The sequence below is a fragment of the Melanotaenia boesemani genome, chromosome 21, assembly GCF_017639745.1.
Source record: "Melanotaenia boesemani isolate fMelBoe1 chromosome 21, fMelBoe1.pri, whole genome shotgun sequence".
Taxonomy (NCBI): domain Eukaryota; kingdom Metazoa; phylum Chordata; class Actinopteri; order Atheriniformes; family Melanotaeniidae; genus Melanotaenia; species Melanotaenia boesemani.
The window spans coordinates 17,529,513-17,547,876 of NC_055702.1; the positions used below are offsets into that span (position 1 = coordinate 17,529,513).

The window sequence follows — 18,364 nt, forward strand, 5'->3', positions numbered from 1 at the left end:
ATGATCTCCACTTAAATCTGCTTGATTTCTGCAGGACTTGATCATTTTAAATCTGATTGACTGCTGAATCACCCTTATTTCTCCCTGTGTGCTCTCAATGCAGTTTAGAGCAGTTGGGATTCAATGCTTTACTGCAGCTGATGATCGGAGTTCCTTTAGAGATGGTCCACGGCATCTTACGAATAAGTTTGCTTTACATGGCAGGAGTTCTTGCTGGTGAGTGCATTTCTAAGATAAATTTTGTATGTTATAAACGATGGGCTCACAAAAGGTGCTGCCAAGCACTGTAGAGACGGAGCCCACAGAACCTGTAGGTTTTCTTGTTATTTATATTACCTCTCCACTCAGAAAATAATAGCACTTGTAAATTAAATGCCAATACATTTTTTTCATGGCGCTGGCAAGCATATAAGAATTGAAGCAAAAATAAATCAATCTTTATCTGATCTTGGTGAGATGAAAGCAACAGTTTTAAGCTAAATAATGGATGAAATGTTACGTTTTACAACATTGTTAGTTCCTTTTGTTTCTTTGCTTAAAAAAAACAACTAATTATACATATTCATGCAGAGTCAATAAACCCTGCAGCACAGTACATAATTGAGATATTGTTGCAAACAATCCCCAGGTTTAGATCATTTGCAGTGCATTATGAGCTTTCATTTTAAACACCAACCTAAATGGAAAGTGCTGTTTATTCTGTTCTCCTCTGTGTTTTCTCCAGACTGCAGTCAATCTGAACTGACCTACTTTTCTTTATCATTGTTTATAGAGGTGTTTTCTGAAAAGTGTTTTGCTTTTTGCTCATCATTTATTGAGCTGAAAGTGTAGTACTACATTTTATGTTTGCTTTATAAAACATTGGCAGCTACTTTGTGAAGCCCTAACACCACCAGTGAGACAGAATCTGTTTGCATCATGTCCTCTAACTAAACCAATTCTCAACATTCCTCGTTACTTTCCTTCTCTTCTCTCTCTTCTCTTTCACTCAAAGTTCAAACTCAGTTTAATTACATGCAACACAGTTTTAGATTTTAAACCCACACTGAAGTCAGAAGTAAATTCTTATTCTTAAAGCGCCTGTTTGCATGAACATCATTGCATTTGTTGAGGTCGTGTTAATGCTTGTTCACTGGAACATTTTCAGTCATGACACTTTTCTAACCATAATTTGATTCCTGTGGAAAGGAATCTTCATGTAAAGTTATATTCATCTAATTCCAGTAATGTGAATTTTAAGCTTTTCTCTTCGCGTGACAAAAAAAAAAAAAAAAAAATTCTTAATTCTCTCCTCTCCTGTCCTTTCCCTTCACAGACGAAGTTAAAGTTGCTCAAAAATCCTTCTGTAAAAAAGACCCCTTCTCCTCTCCTCTATGCACTTGCATGAACACACACTCTTAACACTCATGAATTATTGGAGCTTTGATTTATTTTCAGCAATGATGGCAGTGAGAACGCAAGTGAGCGTGGGACTTAGAGGAGGAAATACGAGAGAGTAATGCAGGGTCTCTCTCTGGAGAATTAGCCTAAGTGCAGTTTGAGATGCTGTTTGGAGATTTAAGCTGCAACATGAATTGAGAAGGAGAATAAAGCAGCAAGGAGATCATATGTAGTGACATTTGCACTCCCTGAGCTGAGAGTTTGAAACATTTGGCTTTGAAATGTGTACTCGTGTTGCTATGTGTCGCGTTCAGAACTGAATTCATGTTACATAAGTTCAGTGTAAACTGTGTGCATGTTTGGAATTTAACAATGCTTCCTTCAACCTTCAGCAGAATGTAATCAGTAGAACTCATCAGGTCATCATCACCTTCATTATATTCAGTAATAAGTTGATTTTGAGTTTAAATTTTTCTCATCAGGTCTCATAAAGATAAGAATAAACAGCTTGGCTTTCTTTTTTCAAAGATACTTCACCTTTATGAAGCAAAAGATTGCTGTTGTCTGTATAAGCGTGCAAACCCTCAGAACACACAAAAATCCTGAGTTCTTGTTTTCAGATTTCAAAGTGAGTATTAGGATATAGATGAGTCTTGGTAAACGCTTAGAAATGTTGCTGAGTTTTTGCATGAACAGAGAGGCGTCAGTAAAAGAAACTGACATGTTAATCAGCAGGGGTTCTTTGTATCTTCTGCATCATTTTATGCTGCAGTTTTCAACCATGTTAGCTGCATGACTGTATGGATTTCAGCATCAGTCTGCTGAGCCACTGCTTTGCTCCAGGGTAATATGTCACAAACAGCTGCAAGTTGGATCAACACAATTTAGTGGTAATTTCTGCCCCTCGGGACAGGCTGCTATGATTTTGATGGGCCCTTAACTTTTCACATAGTGCAGGGATGTCCAGCTCCAGTTTTGATGTTTACATGCTTCAACATATCTGACCCAAATGAATGGACCATTAACAGGGTTGTGTAGAACTTGACAACAAACCGTTGGGGAAATTTGTTTAATTTGAGTCAGGTGTATTGGAGCAGGGAAACATCTAAAATCTGCGGGATGGTGGCCCTTGAGAATAGGAGCTGGACATCCCAGACCTAGGTACACCAGTAGGTTAAAGTTTCTGTCCATCAGTTGTTATTTGTATATTACCTTATAGCAGTAATGCAGCAACCTTTCCTAGTATGTGTGTGATAAGTGGGTGCACTCGGCCTCACACATTCCTTTTTTCTTTTTTGTCTTTTTTCAAAACTCAAACCTCTGACTGCTAATGGATGTGAAAAATTACCTTACACTTTAGATTACGCTTGATTTTTCTTACTCCTGTTTGTCGCCTGTGGCTTTCTCATGTTTATATTCATGCAGTCTTATTCCCGCTCATGAGTTCAGTCATGCTGTTCATCTTGCTTGTTATTTTTGTAAGGCAACAGAGCTTCCAAGATATAGTTGCCCTGAATGGATGCATTAATAAAGCAACCATGCTCCAGGTATTGTGCCTTTATGTGTTTGCCATAAAAACAGGCTGCAAGACTTTATGCACTGCTGAGCACTTTTTCAAAGCTAAAAGAAATATCTCTGTTTTTGAAAATGACTTGAATTTCACAAGAGTGCAAAGCTGTTCTCACAGTCGTAGACATTTTTACATGCATAGATGCCCATCTCTGTGGGGATTAATGTTGAAAATAAGGTGAGTCATAAAGACTTATAAATCTTTGATAAAGCCTGATGTTGATGCCGTTCCAAAGTGCGCTCTGGAAGGAAAGTGTGACACTGGAGACTTTGTCCTTGGATGTGTGCTGACAAAAGGAACAATTCTGTAATTACTTTTTGGCAGCGCCATTCAGACCATGTTCCTTGTCCTTGATCATTTAGCATCCACTCAGTAGTCCTTCATCGCTCTGCAGCATAGAGCAGATGAAGTGCTACACTTGCGTCGGGAAATTTTAACAGCGTCACTCAGGATTCCAGCCCTTGCTGGCAAGATGAAAGCTAAATGTTGAGTCATGTGAAACATATCAGCTCAGCTCCACATTACAGAAAAGCAGCAGGGGTTCATTTTTCATCTGCTGTCTTTTTTTCTCTTTCTTTTAATTCTTTCCCTGAGGCCAAAAAACTTTTCAAACTCTTTGGTTTATTTCAAGACATCAACAGGTGCCAGAACACCTTGTATTTTTCTTATATCCTATTGTGAGCCTTAGGGTGTCTGCCTCCTGCAGCACCTCACGTTTTAGACAAACCAGCTCTTCCCACAGCCTTTCTGAAGAGTGAAAGATGCTGGAAGTATGTCCTGCCCAACTTAGATATCAAACAGTTAGTAAGGTTATAGTTTTGACATGCTGTACTATTTTTTTGTCTTTATTTATTGTTTCCTGTGCGCCACTTGTCAACATATAGTCTGTAATGTTTAAGTGACACAACGTAGAGCAACTGAGCCCAATCAGTGCCTTTTCACAGATAAACTTTAATTAAGGATTAATGTAATTTACATTCATAGATGAATTATAAGACCAAATCATCCCTAATTTTAATACTTAATGTAATTATAGTTATTTAGGTTTAATTAGTTCACATCTGGTCAATAAAAAACACAATGCATATATGCAAGAAAATTATATGTTGTGCAAATATTTTCAATGTGAACTGAATGAGATTTGGAGGTGCACATAAATGTTATTAAAATATTGATTTATTTCTGTAGATTGTTTAACACTATAGATGCAGAAATAAGATTCCTAAAATGACAGCAAACATTTGCAGAAGCCTTGTGAGCATTCTATGACCGCGACTGCAGAATTTACACATTGCATGTTAGTCATGTACAGTCCTAAGGGAGACAATTGTCTAATAAAGGAAAATCTTGGAGTTAAAGTAAATTGAAGGGTTATAGTACTGTCATTTTAAATCTACATATAGAAACATATATGCCTTGAAGGACAGATGATTCATGTGCTATACAAGCACATATACAACATGACAGCAGACCTCTGACTCACTTATTTTGCAACTCAGATAGTCAGAAAATTAATTAAACAATAGAGCAAAGACGTTGCTTCCTCTCCACAGCTAAATCCAGTCAGCATCTAGAAAATAACTAGTCAACAGATAGGACTGTGCTTCATCTACTCCACCACACCGTGGACTTTTTTTCATTTATTTTACACAAAAGAGCAGAAATTGAAGTTAATCCATGTACAGATAATAAAGTCACAGTTACATATTCACATTTTGATAGTGATGGTGGTATTGTGCAGGTTATATTTTGCTGCTAAGTGGGCCTGCAACTAATGATAATTTCTTTGTCATTTAATGTGAGTAAGCTTTTTTAATTTTTATTTTTATTTTAGTCCAACATTGACTCATCATATATCTGTTACAAAGGACAAAAGAAATGTTACCTAAAAAGCACAAATAGATACTATTTTGTCATAGTGTGGTATTTAGTGTAGTTGAATAATTTATGTTATACGAATGCTTGGTAAACTAAGGTTTCCGAATGAATAAAGATGACAATATGTCCCCTAAATATCTGACACAGAAGAACTGAGGTTTCACCAGGTTACTGATGGAGAGGTTTTTGTCTTACCCCATCATTTGAACAATGAATAAGGACTTTTCTCTTCCATGTGTTCAAGAGCCAGTAAACTCAAGGCCTAGAAATCATAGTGCTTACACTGCTTCTAGCTGTACTAGGAAGGAAGAGACTTTTGTTCTGGCTGGATTTAGTAATGGAAACCAGACCAGTGGTTGCCTGTTGGTATAACCTCATTGTTGCAAGCAAGTTAATGTCAGCATTATTGAAAAGCACCAAGCCAAGTCACATTTCATGTTTAATCCCTCAACATTTGATTAATATTGTTGAGATATCAGACAGGACTGCAGCAGTGTCGGATTTCTGCTGCTGCCACAAGACCTGCTGTATTAAATTAATTTATTCTTCACTCAAGTCCGTACAAGACTGGTCTCTAAATGATTAAAGGTCCTCAGACTTTTTTTCACACTGGTTTCATATTTTTATTGTATACCAAATTGATGCTTTATAAAAGCATAGTGCACATATTTAGATAAATCAATTATATCTGCTGTCAGTGAATAGAAGACCTTGGTGCATGGCCGGGAGTCGCTTTGTCCATCATCCATTTAGTTTATTTTTGATGTTTGGTCGAGGCATGCAAGCTGCTAGTTCTGCTATTCTATGATTATCCTATTATATCCAAAAGAAAAGCCTATGGGTGGAATTTACTAAATAACAATATATGGGTTGAATTTTAGGATTTCAAATGATTGATTTTGGTTAACTTGATTGTTTTTCAAAATAAATCTTGTTTTTTAATGTGTAAGTTCTTTCATAATTAGCTTTTCTAGAGCTTTCAGTGCATGTCATTGCCTTTTCAGTTATTCCTTGGGTAAATTGTAGATTTTTACTGTACTATATGACACATGGCATTACACTTATAACTCAAAATACTACTGAAACATATTTTCACTCCACTCAATTTACAGTTGGAATACTTGATTTCTAGATTGCTTCAGGACAATTGTGTTTGTTGGAGAGTAATTATGATTGTTGGAGAAGTTGAAACAGATAAGCAGACGCCTTCTACACCTTCACATTGCATCAGCTGCATCAGCATCTGAACACAGTTAATGAGTAGGAGATGGAGATAAGAAGACAAGAGAGGACAAGAAAAAAAAATAGAGGAAGCATCACAGAACCTGAGGCTGAATTAATCACTCTTGATACCCTAGAGGGATGTGACTCAGCCTCTGGCTCTTTGACTTTGGATGTGACTCACTTCAAGCTCTGGTGTAGACATGTTAAATAGCACACCGATCTGATTGGCTGTACGTGAATGTTGGATTTTTTTTGTGGAGAGCAGGAAGCATTTTCAAGACTTGAAAGATGAAGGCTGGCTTTGCTGTAGAGTGTATGTGTGTTGCTGTTGCCATGTGAATGCCAATTATTTCCTGCTCAGACTTTGAAGGCCTGCTAGTGGAGTGTGTGGCTGTGACAGTGCAGTATTGTTGTGGTGTGTGTGAGGAATACAAGGTCAGATTTCTGTGTTTGTAGCCAAGCTTTGCAGGATTGCAGAGTATTGTATGTGTTCAAACCCCCAGTGAAGTGTAAAGCGTCTGGTCCTGTGTTTCTGATGTACTCCCTCGGCACTGAACTGAGCTAAGACTGATGAAGCAGGGTGACCTTGGTGTGATGCAGAGCCTGCCAGAGTGATTATGGTAATTCCCAAGCCCCCCATCTCACCCAACAATCAACTCCTTCTGGTGACACCAAGCTTACTTCCTCTACAGCCATCCCTTGCCACCCCTTTGACAACAATACCAAGAATGATTAATATTTTTACTGTAATATAGTTTCTATAAAGGTGGTGCTTCGTATGGAGTGAGCCCACTGCGCTTATAGCGGCCAGTTTGCATTTACATACTGTGCAAAACCAATCTGGGACAGTAGTGTTTGTCAGGTTCTCTGTTGGAGGCTATTATTCTGCTCGCTTTATACTCCATTTACCACAGCTGTTAGTTTCAAGGTTTTCCAATGAAGAAGCTCGCCGTGCTCTCAGTAGCCATCATTGTGGCGTTATAACCTTGAGCAGGGGGAAATGATGTTGTGGTATTTTTCACTGAGATGTTGAAGGAATTTAAGCCATTTCCTTCCAAGGTCAACTACTGTGCTGAGAAGTATTTGTGAGTGATAATCACATTTGTCATTACAAAAATGATTTTGTATTACAGCTGTGGTTCTGACATTAGGCATGTATAAACATGCTTTATTTTCCTCCTATCCCCTCTGCTTCCTCTGTTTAGCACGCTCATGTTTCCACACACCCAAAATACAATCGTGCCTCATTCGAATTGTCAGTGCTGTGCTGAGCGGGCTACTTTCAGTAGCTTTTGAGAGCATTATTGATTTTTCCTGAAGCCCCTGGGCTCTGGGGTTGCATAAATATCATTAAGTTTTTCCCCCTTGTGGAAATTTTATACAGAAATGAAAACAGTAAAATCTCAAAGGAAACAGGGGGTAAGGTGTGTTTACAGTGTCCATGTGAGTTCACAGTGAAGATGATTAATTGTATCCACCTCTTCTGGCCCAGAACGTGCAATAAATATTGCTGAAATCAAGTTTCCTTTTGTTGTTCTTCTTCTACTGTTTTATGTATACACATATACTATACTATATATTATATTATATTATATTATATTATATTATATTATATTATATTATATTATATTATCAATTTTTGAATCATGTTTGTCTTTATTTGTTCCTCTAACGATCTGCCAATTACTGTGGTGCGTTAGTGCAGGTGTGTATTGTTTTGTCACTTTGATGATACTGACAGTATGAATTCTGCACCACAGCTTGATACTGCAGAAGTTAAAAAAAAAAAAAAAAATCACATTGTCCACACTCCATCATGCCCCATAGAGATGGATGAAGATGTTAAAATGGGCAAGAAGTGATTCCAGCTCATGATGCTTATTCTTAAAGCCAAGCATGTCCGACACAGGTGATATGTCCCTTATCTCTTTCCGTCTGGATGACACACAAGTGTCCATCTCTTTCCTAAGTAAAGAATATTGTTAATAGAGCTCCCCTAGTCTGACAGCAGTATCATATCGGAAATGAGGCTTTAAAATAGATGCTGCTGTAGTAAATGACATTAGAAGCAATGAGGTTTTTAGATAGTCTGTAAGGTAAACAAAAGACTATGTGACAAATTGTCCGCCTTCTAGCTGAGTCACCCAGACACTCACTCATTGTTTCTTCACTTACACTGTCTCCTCATGCAGCATATCTAAGTAAAGCTGTCCTTCTAAATCAAGTGATATGTCTTCTTAATGATACACACAGCTATTATACAGATAGAATACAGTCTGTCTTTTTGAGGCTTTGATTATATAGTTTTTTTACTTTAAACACGCTTCGTATTCTTGGACAGCACACAAGTATAATTTACTATTTGATGACATTTTATGTCAGCTGGAGACTGTCTTTTTTGCTGCTGGTCAGACAGCTGAGTAAATGAGACCTCTGGATAACTGTAACTAAAAATTTATTTGAATTAGCTCATTTGGATACATATAATGGGTGACATTTTTTTTCTTTTCAAAAAGTGTACATCTTTCACTTTCTTTCATCCACAAACACAAGTAAAATAAAAATATAATTCATGCAAAAGGGCTCCCTGGATTTTTAAAGTGCTCTTTGTTTGGGCTTATATTAATTTTAACGTGAACAAATAAAGAACTAAAATGCAATAATCCTATGAAAAGACAAGAATTAAGCTACTTTCTGCTAAAACAAGTCACCGGCGAAATCTATGAAAAGCTTACTTTTCAGATAAAAACACTTTACATTCAGACATGTTGTCTATAAAAAGTGTGAGGACTAAGATTTTTTCAATCACAGTAAAGTATCAGAGAATGCCTCTTTTCATACACAGTATTAATATGGAATAGCAGAGTTTCAGTCCCACATGAAACATTTATAGAACAATAATAACAGTTAACAGGCAGAATCTGCTGCAGATGTCATTTATTTGACTCAGTTTACACTGAGATTCAGATAATTGATGTTGATTTTTTATTGAATCAGCTTTTAAAGAAAGAAGAAAAATATTGGAAAACGAATAAGAGATTCATAGACGGTGTACAACATGATTTTAGGGTGAATTAGGTAGAGAAAAGGATGATGGTAGTTCAGACTGAGGATAAATTAATGCTGGTGGAGGTGGAGGTGAAAGAGGGAAGGAAGAGTTGCAGATTATTTAGTCCAAGTTGAAACCTCCTCCACCTGCTTGTTGCTGTCCTTTTGTATCTAGCTGCAGAAGCCACACTTATTCTTTTCTCATTGTTTTCCTGTTTTTTTTCTCCCTAAGTTGTTTGAGATGCTGTTGAAGTCTTTCTGTTGGAGTACAAGTTCATGGAGTTCAAGGCTGTTTTCTTCCTTTGCTCTTGAACTTCTTGGTTGTGCAGTTTTGCAGTGTCCTCAGAATTTTTCTTTTTTGTCCTGCAGGTCTTTTTTCTTCCAACTTTTGCTATGCATCCTGTAGAGCTTTCTTTTCCTGCACACGCTTGTGCCTCTATTCTTTTAAATCATCCTCCTGTTCTTGGAAAATTTTCCAATTCTCTCAGATTTTCTTTTCCTCTTCCTTTAAATTTTGTTTCTGCTCCTCTTCAAGTTTGAGTGCATAGAAAACTCTCCTTAAGGAGTTGAAAGTTGTACTGCTTTTTCATTTGCTCCTGGAGTTTTCTTGTTTTAGTTGTTTTAAACTCTCCTCAGATTCTTTATTCTTTTCCTGCAATGTTTGTTTCTCTGCTTGCAGGGTTTTTGCTTGTTTTCAGTCTTTTTCTTCATTTCTTTCATGTTTCATTTTGACTTGAGCCAACTGCTTTGGCTTGACCTTTTGGATGACTTGCTTCACTTTGTCTCCACTAAATTTTGTCTATCAGCTTCCAGTTTCCTATTTTCTTCATGCAAATGTTCCTTCTCCATCTCCAGGGTTGTCTTGGTCCCTTCAAGAGCTTTTATTGTCACCTGGATTTCTTTTCTGTCATCCTCCAACTGTGTTAAGATTTCCAGTCTTGCGTCTCATCTGCTGTTATGTTCTGGTGAGTGTCAGTCTGACTGACCTTCTCCACTTTTGCTTTGACTTCCTCTAACTTTTGTCTTGTCAACTTCCAGTTTCTTTTTCTCATCATTCAGATGATCCTTCTTCATCTCAAGGGCCTTCTCAGTTTCCTCAAGTGCTTTTTTAGCCACCTCGATATTTCTTCTGTTATCCTCCATCACTTTTTTGACAGTCTCCCAATCTTGCTCCATGTCCTCCTTTGTATTCAGGTCGGGCTCTGTCTGGCTGGCTGTGGAGACTTTGTGCTTAACAGTCTGGCAGAACTGGCCTCTTTCAGCCAGAAGTTCCTGGATGCAAATACATAGATTGTTGGAGTATTATCTGAGATAGTGGTTTTCAGACACAGCAGCATAAAAGGACCTTTTGAGTTGAATTAGGCCTTGGAAGACATCTTGGTCAGATCCAGTGGATCCTCCCTGGCCTTGACACCAACATCTTTGCTTCATTGTGCCAGAAATAGTGACTGTGAGAACAGAAGAAATAGATGTTCGTTTAAAATGAGCCATAATAAGAATGTTTTATGATTATTTCTAAAACCATTCGTATGGCTCTTATATAAAAACCCAAATAACCCATTATCACAAACCTGCAGGCCAATAAATCAGAGACAGATCCCCCAGCTCTCCAATAAGTTTCATAACTTGGCTCAAATGCTGTTGCATAATCCAAAAAATTGACAAACAGCAAACATAAAATCTCATAATTATCCTAATCCTATCGTATCATCATTTCCCACCCAAAGAGATCAGTAGAGTTTGATGATTCAAACTATAAAAGAGGCAAACTAGAAAAACGATTAGAAACCTATTGCCTTTAGTTTAGTGCTACAAAAAGCAGTAGCTTGTATGAGGCCACATTTATATGATTGTTTGGTTTGTTATGGCACTACAGCAAGTGCACCAAACATGTTTAATGCATGTTTTGCGCACATTTTGTAATTTTTTTTAACCTTTATTTAACCAGGAAAGTCCCATTGAGATTAAAAACCTCTTTTGCAAGGTAGTCCAGGCCAAGAGGCATATTTAAATTTGTGACAATGGGTACACTTCAAATATAGGTGTCTAGACTTATTAATCGAATTTACTGGTTCTAATCATATTTTCAAGTACAGATCAATTCTGAAAATGAAGTGAAAATGGCCAGTGAAGATGCTCAGTTTGATCCATCATCAGACTGATCTAATAGCTAACAGATCACCATGAGATCCATCAACCAGTCTAAGGTTCAGTTTTTGCTTTAAATCTCACAGATTTGATCAGAGATCTCCATTACATTGCCGACTTTGTAATAAATATCATTAATGATGGGACATTATGGGTCCTTGTTCTCCCAGTAAAAGCAACATGACCCAGATGTGGAAGAGAAAAAGTGACTTTGCAGAGCGTTTGAAAGTAACAGCTTGTTTTTACATAACATTGTGTACACAAATTTGTTCTGTTTTGTTCTGTGGTATTTTGTAGATTATAAATAAAGTGTAAAATGTGAAGTGTGTGTTAGAAATCAACTGTATGTTGGCCAGCAGCTGTTTGGGGTAAATTTTTATTGTTATATAAATGTGACTTAATTATTTTGTGAGATTATATAAGACTTTCTTCTTTCTGCTCCTTTTCCTTCAAGCCTTTTCATTCAAATTTTTGTTGTACTGATTGTTTTGTTTTAAGCTCTTGTTAAGAGTAAATAAATATTAAAAAATAAATAAATAAGTAGCATAAATCAAATTTGCATTTTAAAGTCTTTTAGTTTAGTCAAATTTTTTAACAGAATTTGTGATTAAAAGCTCTTGAGAGTTTGGTAAAGAATATCTGTACATTCCTCAAATTTTTTGCTAGAAGATATTTCTGGACAACAGTAAGGAGAGCCCTTGTTCTCTGGTATATGGAGTCCACCCTGCTGGTAGTAGCTTTAGGAGCAGAAATGAGTTGACAGCAGTGCACAAAGCTGTTACAGCCCACAATCAAACTGGGCTGCTCGTAACAGCTTTGATATCGCATGCTGAGATGTGTCACAGGTCCTCGTGCACTCACTCTCTCAGTCCAACAGTTTCCTCCTCTTCTAATTTGTGCTTAGTAAATAAATCTGATCTGGCATTTCCTCAGGTTATTAGCCAGTGGAGACAGCCTAGGGACTACAGAAGTGCTGACGGCAGCACATTTTTTTTGCAGGGCCACAAGATTTAATGCATACAGGATGTTTTTGGCGAGTGTGTACAAACAGAGAAACCTGAACTTAAAAGGCAACAATCAGACATCATCAGTAGTTGAAGGTTTTCTCTCCTGATGCTTTGCTGCAAACTGAGGCAGAAAATTGTTTCTCTGTAGTGGAATGTGTAGGATTTTATGAGGGTTGACAGCTTTAAAAATGCACAAAACAAGATTTTGTTTCACATATTCTTTCATGTCTCATAAAGAATTGTATCAACATTAGTGGATGGCATCCAGGAATAAAACTAACGGCTAATTCACTTAAACAGATCAACACTCAGCCTGCTTTAGCTGTCCTTTCTTGACTAAAGTAGCCAACCAGGATCAAGTCATTTCTTTCAGTTGCAGATTTGGAAAAGGTCACTGAACCATGCTTTTATTACTAATTTTTTAGACTTGATTATTGCATTGCTCTTTGGTCTGGTTGCAGCATTAAAACATTTCTGCATACAAACCATACTGCAGCTGATGTGAAACACAGATCAGATCAGATCAGATCAGAAATACTTTATTAATCCCTTTGCAGGGAAATTCATGTTTTCGGTACAACCCGTCCAAGACTAGACAAAAACATAAACACATAACACATACAGCTGTCAGGCTTTTAGCACAAACGATGAAAAGTCAACACATTACTCCAAAACTAGCTCCCATTCACTGACTACCTGTAAGTCTAACTTATTTTAAGATTTAGCTTGTTTTTTTCTTTTGTTTGTTTTTATTTATTTATTTTTTTCTTCTTCTTTCTTTAAATATTTTTGTGGTCTGCTTCCTGTCTTAATCTATGATTAGTTAACTAACTGAAACTCGGAAACTTTGTAATAATAATGAATTTTCAAATTCAGTGTGTTAACCCGCCGGTCTGTTGAACCTGCCTACATTTATCACACAGATGAACTCCTGTGATATTTGTTCTAATGTCTTGAAATATTGTATTTTTCTGTATTTTACTATAAATCTTTTTTAATTTTTTTGTGCCACATCTAACCACCCAAATAAGCAACTGATTGATTAATCCATTGACTCATGTGGCAGATGACCACCCAGGTATTTTCCTCAAAGTTGGTCTGAAAAAGTGAAAATGAATGTACGTTGCATGCATATTCACTGCACCTCTTGAAAACTAAGAATTATATAGATTCTTATGTGTGCTGGATAAATCCAGTGTACATCTAAAATGCTTGCAGTAGCAGCTTTATACTGTATACTAAGCACAGACTGACAGATTGTAGCAATACTGAAAGAAAGCATGTACCAATTGGTTCAACATTTACATTATGTAGTTTTTTCACATTATAATACAAATAATTAAACCAAGAATTAAATACGTTGGCAAGAAATCTTTATTTTTGAAAAGAAAACATTGATTTAGATGATCTTAAATCAAATTTTATTCAACTAAATCTGCTTTGAAAGACCTAATTGTAGAATAGATAGTGGCTGTAATAACAATCAATAATTGCCCACACATCCAAAGTCCAGAAATCAGATTCTGAAAAGCTTCATGGCATGAATTGCCTGATTTTCCAAGGATTAGAGCATTTCTTGTGGTCTAGATAAGCCTCTACTGGGGTGACCACAGAGCAGAGGTAGCCTTGGGCACTTTCAGACTCTGGCCTTGGATCATCTTGCCATCCCTTGTCTGTGCTTTGTCATAGTAAGAAAGAGAGAAATACAGAGATTTGACCTATAGCTTGAGGGCAGCCTGAAATAACAGTAATGGTGAAGCAGGTTTGGTTTGGCAGAGAGGCTCAGTTACTTTATCATGGCTGCACTGGGATCTATACTGAGGTAATACAGCCCGGAGTGTGTAGTTGACCTATACGCCACACAAAGAGCATCATTTCAGTCATTGTTTTTACATTTTAGTAGGTGAATGAAGTCTTTAGAGTGTCAACAACAAACTTCTGTAACACTAGGAAAAATTTGAAGAAATGTTGATGGGTGCCAGTGCAGTTATCGCCTGCTCATGTCACAACGAAGCAGCTGCTGTGTAACTGCTTGGTATAATGACATAGCCAGGCCTAATGAGTGTGAGGGAGGGGCTGCAGACAGACACTGACAGGTGAACACACCTTCAATATGATGTACTCAGTGTGTGCTAAGTCAGTTGATGATCTATTAAGTGTGAAGTAATCACATGAATCCACACTGAGATCAACATTAGTCCATGATGAGCAACAGCAACTCACAACAGATCCTGCATTAATAATGCATTAGTTCATCATGAGTTACGCATTAGTTAAGTATATGATTTGTACCATTATTGTAAAGTGTTATCTATATATCAGGCACATGAGATGGAATGTGTCAGCTCAATGCTGAAATAATCATACAAGTCACGTTGTGGGTCCTTCTGAGTGTGAGAATCCTCAATTTTAAATCCCTCTGAGCAGAGGGGCCCATACGGCAGGTCTGTTTAGTATTCACACTGTATTTGAGATCTTCTCTCTGAAGCAGAGGGAGCAGGAGGGGAGAAAAGTTTGTTTCCTTCCTGTGAAGTCTGTTGTTCTGAGCCTGAGGTCTCAGGCTGTCTCATCTTCCTCACCTACAAATGGTTATGACACTGAAGTGTCTTAAACAAGTAGGTGGTCTGGACTGATCCATTATATTAGTAATCAAACACCTGACTTCACTCCTCACTAAGCTGTTCTAAGCAATATTTATGTATTAACAGACTTCGCATATGGTCTCCTTCCAGCGTTAATGAACCCACGAAGGAAATCCTCTCTCTCTTCTTAAAAACAAATACAAAGCTGGTACACTTAGTGGACAGCATCTGATAGCTGCTGCTAGGAGGATGCTATACTGTAATTAACATTTGTCAGGTGGCCAGATACGTGACTCAGAAGAAGGCTAATGTTGATCAGTGTCAGATGGATGTAAGAATGGGAAAGTGTTTAGTATCTTGGCCGCACCAACTTTGCAAGGTTATTTTGGTTTTTATTGGAGCTTCTTACTGAGTATGTGAAGCTGACATCATATGTCACAATTTTGTTGTACTCTAATTTGCTATGAGGCTGGGGGGGGGGGGGGGGGGGTTATTTGTTTTTTTGGATTGGGTGCTTTTATGTTCACACTGCAGGGTCAGCTTCTAAAATCATATATATGCCCTTTTCGTATATACATAAGCAAAAGTTAAATCTAAGTGTTCATTGTATGTTTTAAAAACACACACTTATATGAATTTTCAGTACTAAAAGACATCTTTATTATTAACATAACCCATAAAATCCACAACATATGACTTCTTAAATTAAGAATATTGCTATATGTCTGGGGAAGTAGTATGATTTGTTTATTTTTTCATAAAATTAAACAACAAGATTCTGCAGGTAATCAGATTTTGGTACAATATCTTACATTCTCTGTAGCTATTCAGTTAATCCAGGTAAGATCCATCTCTTTTCTTCACTGAATTTGACTGTTTTTAGCCAAACACAACAAAATCCAACCAGGCAACAGTGTGGATGCCTCCTAAGTTTAAAATTACACACTTATGCATAGAAGTAAAAAGTCAACTGCAAAGATGTGATGAGGCCTCAGGAAAAGCTCAAAGAAGAGCTCAAAGCTGCTACAGTTGCTTCAATTCAATTTTTCCTCCTCTTTGAAGAAATCTCCACATACTGTGTGCTCTACTGTATAATTGTAGTTGGGTGGATGGAGTTTGAATCTACTCAAATCTTTTGCTGAAGCACCAACCTTCATAAGTCCCATAAATCCTCATAAAATAGCCATAAAATAGCCAACAGCATAGGTGTCAGAGCGAGGACAGATGAATGACTCAGGAACGCACTCTGATTACCATCTGTCTTTAGATGATCATCACCAGGGGCTGACAAGGCGTTCTTTAAGACGATGTTTACTCTGTGCGGTCCCAGAGCGTGCACACAGAGAATATGAATGTTAGAACATGCATTATAGATCTGAGACACAACTCCAGCAAAACCCATCTGCAGTTGAAAAGAGGCTGTTTTTTTTTTGTTTTTTTTTATCAGCCCTTTCCGCTTTCCTTATCAACTCATTTGCATAATTAACAGAAGCGGATGCTGTCCTCCCGAGCAACTGCCAGTGATTTCTCCAGCTTGGATTTCTGTCCTACGTCTCAATAGAGTGACATCGGTGTATTTTACACAGTGAATTAAGTAGTCCGTGTTTCCAGCTTCATTTAGAGTTTAACCTTTGAAACAAGGATTTCACTGTGTTGAAAAATGTTGGGGACACATGGGCTAAGATGAAAAAAAAATAGAAACTAAATGGTTTCTAAGCTAAAATGTTTCAGAGTAGGTCATTTTTAAACATTACATAATGCATAAAAAGAGCATATTTGATGTCTACAAAGTCATTTATCAAATCAAATCAGATTTTATTTATAGTGTTTTTTTTCATGCAAAAAGCAACAAAGTGCTTTATGTAATAAAAACTATTTATACTTTTAAAATTAAAAGCCTGCACACACCAAATTATATAACATAGCAATTAAAACACACACATCTTGTTATAGTCTCTTTCAGACACAATCGCACATACACACACAAACAACCTCTACCCCAGTCTGCACAAACATGAACGCCATATCCAGTTCAGATTTTAACCAGGTTTTGTCTGTGCTGATGATACTCACAGCCCCCAACTAACATGGGTTAGCAGAGTTAGCCATATTTGTGAGTAAACCGAATGACGACAAAGTCATTTACATACACATTGCATCATTATGGGCTGTTATTTCTCCAGTTTCTTACACTAAAATAGTTTAGTTAAAACTCATCCTTAGTGGGTTCTTTTCCTCAACCTCTCCAGATAGTAAATTGATATTTTCCTGTGAGGTGTCACATTTCATTGTTGCCCCTTTGCCTCTCCAATGAAATCTGAATCCTTCAGGAGATCATTTATTAAAATGATGCAAGTTACATTGGAGTGTATTCCATATCTAGCTCATGTTGATATAACCAGAGGCATTTCTTGAGTCTCTGGGGGCCCCCAAGCACAATTTCACAGGGGGGTCCTCCAACCATAGTTCATTTCCCTTTTACTATGATATTCTTTACTTATGACAATACCATGTCATCTTTAAATACTTTAGACATTGCTTAAGCTTGCAATATTAATGTCTATTATAAGATTCACTCATCCACTAAAATACATTTAAATAAAAAAAAAAAAATATTGCTTTTTGGGGCAAATATAGTTATGCGAATAATCAAGATTACAAAGCCTCTAATTAGGTTAATTTTTTTAAAATAGAGTCCCACCCCTACTATTTTCATTTAATTAAAGGGGCAATATGATTTAATGTATTTCTAATACAGAAGTTTAAACTGTTTTGAAACCTGCATTATGAGTAGTTTTCAGAGGCATAAAGCCTACTGGAAAAAATAAACATCACTTGCACAGAATAACTTTCATCCATGCACTTTATTAGGACATATCAGATTACTTGGCTATGTAATGGGGGACTGTAAGGACCCGGAAATTCAACCCCTGAATCAGCTGATGAGCCCAGGCAGGGCAGAGAACATGACAGGCTATAAATTCTATAATTTAACATTGTTAGATTTACACTTAACCTGAACTAGACAGCTTTAATTTGATATTATCCAAGTTATCTGTTTTTTTCTTCAGCTTCCTGAAACCCAGGCAGTCATCAGGAGGACAAACAGCTCTGAGCTAAATTAGCTTCTGGATCATATGCACTACTCACCACCGTCTTAGTCTCTTATTTACTCTTCTTGTTTTTTATATCCTTTGTTTGTCACAGCCAGATAAAAAAACTTGCGGCAAACTTTTCGTGGCAAGACCAAGAGGTGGAGGTGGGGCCCCTTTAGGGAGTTGTGTAGTGATTGGTCACTGTCATTGCAGACACTCCACATTGTCACTGCTCTGTCTTGATGCAGAGTTGGTTGGCTCTGGGAGGCCCCCTCTGGCTCAGGGCCCCCTGTTGGCTAGCGGCGCCTCTGGGTATAACATTACATGACTTGGTTGAACTTGTGCTAACCACCTTTCCATTTAGTCACCATTTATCTTTGCACTATATGGTTTTACTCACAACAAATAAAAACACAACAATAATACCCTCAC

The 18,364-nt window shown here is 37.2% G+C and overlaps 1 protein-coding gene across 5 annotated transcripts in view; it reads left to right on the forward strand.

Moving 5' to 3' along the window:
* rhbdl1 (rhomboid, veinlet-like 1 (Drosophila)) overlaps positions 1-18,364 on the forward strand; it is a 54,791-nt gene that overhangs the window by 28,971 nt on the left and 7,456 nt on the right. For all 5 annotated transcript variants that reach the window (XM_041974038.1, XM_041974034.1, XM_041974036.1 and 2 more), the window contains one exon: positions 104-216. In XM_041974038.1, coding sequence (XP_041829972.1) covers positions 104-216 — 113 coding nt within the window. The remainder of the gene's footprint in view (positions 1-103; positions 217-18,364) is intronic.